Here is a 5,010-nt window from a genome sequence, read left to right as displayed (position 1 = left end):
CCAACGGCCGTCCCCTTCACAGCAGCAGGTCGACGCACTCCAGGTTAGTCCAGTTTAACTCTTCGTACATTGATCTTTACATAACTTAGTTACCTTTACATTACTAAAACATTCGATTGAAATGTTGCAGGCCGAGAACGAGAGGATGGCTCAGGAGCTGCGGGACCTGGCGGCGCGGACCGAGGTGGCTGAGCGGGAAAGACAAGCCGAGCGGGCCGAGCGGGAGAGACAGGCCAAGCAGCTGGCGGAGATTACGATGTTCCTGCAGAACTTTGGGCAAGTGAACGGTGTACCTGTGCCGATGTTCGCTCCAGTGCCGCCACCAGTTGTAGCTAGTCCAGTGAGTATGAATCCATATTGCTTCGACTAGTGCTTTCATTAGATGACCCACTCTAAGCGCCTGAATCTCTTGTCCTTTATGCAGCTTCCGTCGGCGGGTTCGAATAACCCATCTCAGGCGCAAGCAGGCGGTGTCGAGTTTCCTTCACCAGGCACTCAGTTTCCTCCCCACCTTTAGTTTGTATCTCTTTTTCACCGCTTGATGGACATGTGATGCACTGTGATCCACTATCGACTTGTTTCGATGGTAATTGGACCTATTATGTTTGTGATGTCGTGTATGTGAGGTATTGTATTCGCGATGTGATATATATGTGTGGGATTGAGTTTGTGATGAGATGGATGTGATATATATGTGCTATATTGTCTTTGTGATGCTTCAGATGTGATATATATCTTTTATATGCTGTGTTTGTGATTATAGAATAAAAAAACAAAATAAAAAATTAATTTTTGAGGCTTTGCCGGGTGCCCTGGCCCTGGCACTCGGCAAAGCTGGGAATTCTTTCAGAATTCCCAGCTTTGCCGAGTGCCAGGGCCAGGGCACCCGGCAAAGTTTTTTCAAAAAAAAAAAAATTCTTTGCCGGGTGCCCCATGACCTGGCACCCGGCAAAGAAATTACGAAAAAAATAAAAAAACTCTTTGCCGGGTGCCCCCGCGGTACGACACCCGGCAAAGAAATTATAAAAAAATAAAAAATCTTTGTCGGGTGCCTCCCGGCACGGCACCCGGCAAAGAAAATTTGAAAAAAAAATTAAAAAAATCTTTGCCGGGTGCCTCTGACATGGCACCCGGCAAAGCAAGGGATGACGGAGCCGGCGCCGTAACGACCACTTTTCTTTGCCGGGTGCCGGGTTTGCACTCTGCAAAGTCTTTGCCGGGTGCCCGATAAAAAACACCCGGCAAAGAAATCTTTGCCGACTAACTTTTTGCCGGAGGCTCTTTGCCGAGTGCTGCACCCGGCAAAGGCTTTGCCGAGTGCAAAGTAGCCTTTGTCGGGTGCATTCGGCACCCGGCAAAGCGCCTGAATCCAGTAGTGATAGAACCTTATCTTTAATACAGGACCTGATGCTATGCCCTATATGCATCTACAGAAAATATAGAAGGGATACAAGCCATCATATAGAAGGATACAAGCCATCTGGTCTACATTGCATTGTGCATATTACACAGAAAATGAATCTGTGTGATACAATCTCATCCAAAGATATGAAATTAAATGCAACTTCTAAATATATGATATCTCAGGTGCAGCAGTATATAAGCAAGGCCTCAATAATCTTACCCTAATGCAGTTAGCGTCGCCTAAACGAAGATACAAATTCTTGTTCCAAACTGTAGCATCTCGAGGTCTCTTGAGGTGGTGTATGTGCAGCATTAATAAGATCGATATGTTTAAGTGAGTTCTTAGATTTTCCACATAGCAAAGGCTCAATATCTCCATCTTTTTCGGGTAAATGATGTCTTTTTATCAGCCTCATTGTTCTTAAGAATTGCAACCTCACCTCCACTTCTTTCATAGACGGTCGCTCTCCTCCTTTTACCCTTAAGCATGCTTCTGCAAGTGAGGCAATTTCACTAATCTCTTCCTGGTCTGCTTCTTCCACAACTTGAGTATCCATTATTTCAATAAGAGACCCTTGGTGAAGTCCTTCAATGAAGAAATGGGACAAACTTTGCTTTGCACCTAAATCATTAATAAAAATTGGCTTCTTTCTTGTCAAGAGTTCCACAAGTATTACTCCAAAACTGTATACATCACTCTTCTCCGTTAGTTGACCGGTATGATAATACTCTGGATCCAAGTAACCAAATGTTCCTTGAACAATTGTCACCACATGGGTCTCGTCAAGTGAAAGAGATCTTGAAGCACCAAAATCTGAAACCTTTGTGGTGAAGTTGTCATCCAAGAGTATATTTGAGGACTTGACATCTCTGTGAAAAATTGGTATTGTAGCTGCTGAATGTAGATAAGCCAGAGCCCCAGATGCTTCCACTGCAATCCTAAGGCGATCATCCCATGAAAGCAAGCATTTTACTGTAGTATCCGTGTGAAGAAGGTCATACAGAGTGCCATTTGAAATGAACTCATAGACAAGCAAGGGAACTTCATCTTCTAGGCAGCAACCAAACAGTTTCACCACATTACGATGGATGATTTGGGACAAAATGACAACCTCATTGATAAATTGGTCTATTTCTTTTTGCTCCACTATTTTGGATTTTTTTATGGCCACCACACGTTGGTCTGATAGAATCCCTTTATAAACTGTTCCATGTCCTCCACGACCAAGAACACGAGTAGCATCAAAGTTGTTAGTCGCCTCCTCTAGTTCCTCCAATGAGAATATCTTTGTTTTGCTAGCAGCGCTTTCATCTGAGATCAGTTGCTCCAATAGCAAACCTTGATTTTTCTTGAAGTATGCTCGCCGAAGTCTCTTTTGGATGCCTTTCTTCCACTTATTGGCAAGTAGAATTACACCCAATCCAATAAATATGGAGCCAAGGCCACAACCAGTTCCAATTGCAATACCTATATGCATTTGTTGTTGTTATGAAATCATGTTAACGTTTACAAATTATAATTTCAAGGGAGTTTTGTATGCTATGGCTTACCTAAAAGAAGATTTCGTTGCTTAGATGATGTAACACAACACCGCTTGATGAAATCAAATTTTTGGGTATGAGAGCACGGTGTGCACATATAGCTTCCAGGAATGTTTTGACATGTACCGTTGCAGTAGTTTGGCAGTGAGCATTCATCAATATCTGTAGACAATCAATTCTCGTTATTCGTTATATATGTTGATCATCATAATATGTGGTTGCATACTTGCATAACAAGCTGATGAAAAGGAATCTCCTGTCTAAATCTACCTAGTCTAATTTAGCTACAAATTACAACTTTGTTGGAGTATGTGAATTTGTTAATTTTCTTTCCATTTTCAGGTGTGAACTATGGTACTGCTCTAGCACATACTGAAGGAGGAAAGGTATATACCTGTGCAGCCATCCTGTATATACGGATTTCCTGAGTAGCCAGAAGAACACTTGCAACGATATCCCATAAATATTTTCCCATGGGTCACGTTTTGGCAATCACTGTTTCCACTGCGGCATGCATACTTACTTCTATTCCCATGCATAGCTTGTTCACAAGATGAATTTGTAACTGCCCATCGTATAATAACAATGTCATATTCCATAGATCACTGTTTCCACTGCGGCATGCATACTTACAGACCAATCACGTGATACTGTGCAAATCTTGTGCTAAAAAGCGTCTCATTTGCGGCGGTACAGTTAAGTCGGAGCCTTTCGTTTCCGAAACAATCTTCTTCGAGCCCGAAAGGGAAGGGAATGGGCATGTTGCCACATGACCTCCGGCAATGCTCATTAGGCTTGGGGTTGTAATCTGCTTCATAACAATAGATTGATAAGAGTAAGAACAAGAAGATAAAATGTTAAATATTTTCTTTTTTTTTAGAGAAAAGCAAGCAGGGAGCACCTTGCATGCATCCTTCGGAAAGGTAAGCATTGGCTGTGGAATAACCATTGTAGCAGTGGCAGCTGTAACCTCCATATGACTCATCTCTGCAATAGCTGCCGGTGGCACAAGCATAGCTTGCCTTGTTCATCTGCGCGATTTTGCAGCTTGGTTGGTCCATGATGGCAACCTCAAGTGCAGTGTGATAAATCTTGCTTGCATTTGTCCAACTTGAGAAAAGATCAGTCGCATTGTAATAATTTCTAATGGACATGAAGGCCATGATGCCAGGGTGCAGAGGATCTGACTGTCCTGCCATATTACCAGCCCGAACAATTGTTCCTTGAAAGCCTGAGATGTCGTTTTGTAGAAGGATGGAACAGCAACCAAACCCATTGCAAGGCCCTTGATTCGGCAATACCTTGCCGTGGCACCTGCTCATGCAGGAGCCGATAGGGTTCCTTACATAATCGAACAAGTCAACATCGAAATCGCAGCCAAGGAAGAAGAAAGTGTTATAATTGAACAAGTCACCATCGAAATAACCGGGGATAGTAATACCCTTGGCGGGGGCATTCCAAGATATATTGTGGGTGTTCGTACCAGATTCTTCCAAGCTACTGTTGAAGAACATAGCTGGGATGTATACTGAGGAACCCGACATGCCAGTAATCTGAGTTGTGCTGTTACCCAGAAACAACTTTGGAGGTTGAGTGGTGAGGTTGCAAGTAAGCTCGAACTGGAAGCCTTGTCGGAAGCAGCCTTGGCTAGCTATGGTGGCAGCGGACGGGACATACAGTATCCCTCCGTCATTTGCGGATGCAGGTGGCATGGCCGGCAACGCCAAGCACGCCAGAGCGAACACCATGGCACAAACCATTACTCTACTCGAGCTCATCATTAAACCAATCAGCTTGTCTGCGTGGTGTTTAGTGTCGGGATTATATTCTGGGTTACCGGAACTACTACTCAAATTTAAAAGCTATAGATACGGTTTCGTGCATGCGCAGATACTGTATAAAGCCGTCGCGAGCAAAATTCTAATCCGCCCCCATCAGATGTTACGGTCGTCGCCCGCCCGCCGGCACCGGGTGGTACGATCGCGAGCGGCTGGACTCTGGACTGTGAGTGCTGTGGTAGTTATGTGGTCATATATCACATTCATCATTCAGTGCGTGATTGAG

General features: G+C 44.0%; 1 protein-coding gene across 1 annotated transcript; it reads right to left on the bottom strand.

The window, feature by feature from the left end:
- Positions 1-1,448: 1,448 nt before the first annotated feature.
- Positions 1,449-4,783, bottom strand: LOC136463820 (wall-associated receptor kinase 5-like). The gene is given in 4 exon segments (XM_066462806.1): positions 1,449-2,872; positions 2,956-3,108; positions 3,341-3,754; positions 3,848-4,783. Coding segments are annotated over 4 exon segments (2,685 nt in total). The 5' UTR covers positions 4,728-4,783; the 3' UTR covers positions 1,449-1,634.
- Positions 4,784-5,010: the final 227 nt, after the last annotated feature.

Source organism: Miscanthus floridulus, chromosome 7 (genome assembly GCF_019320115.1).
Source record: "Miscanthus floridulus cultivar M001 chromosome 7, ASM1932011v1, whole genome shotgun sequence".
Classification (NCBI taxonomy): Eukaryota; Viridiplantae; Streptophyta; class Magnoliopsida; order Poales; family Poaceae; genus Miscanthus; species Miscanthus floridulus.
Note: the sequence above shows the minus strand (reverse complement) of the source record. Positions and strands in the feature narration are given on the sequence as shown.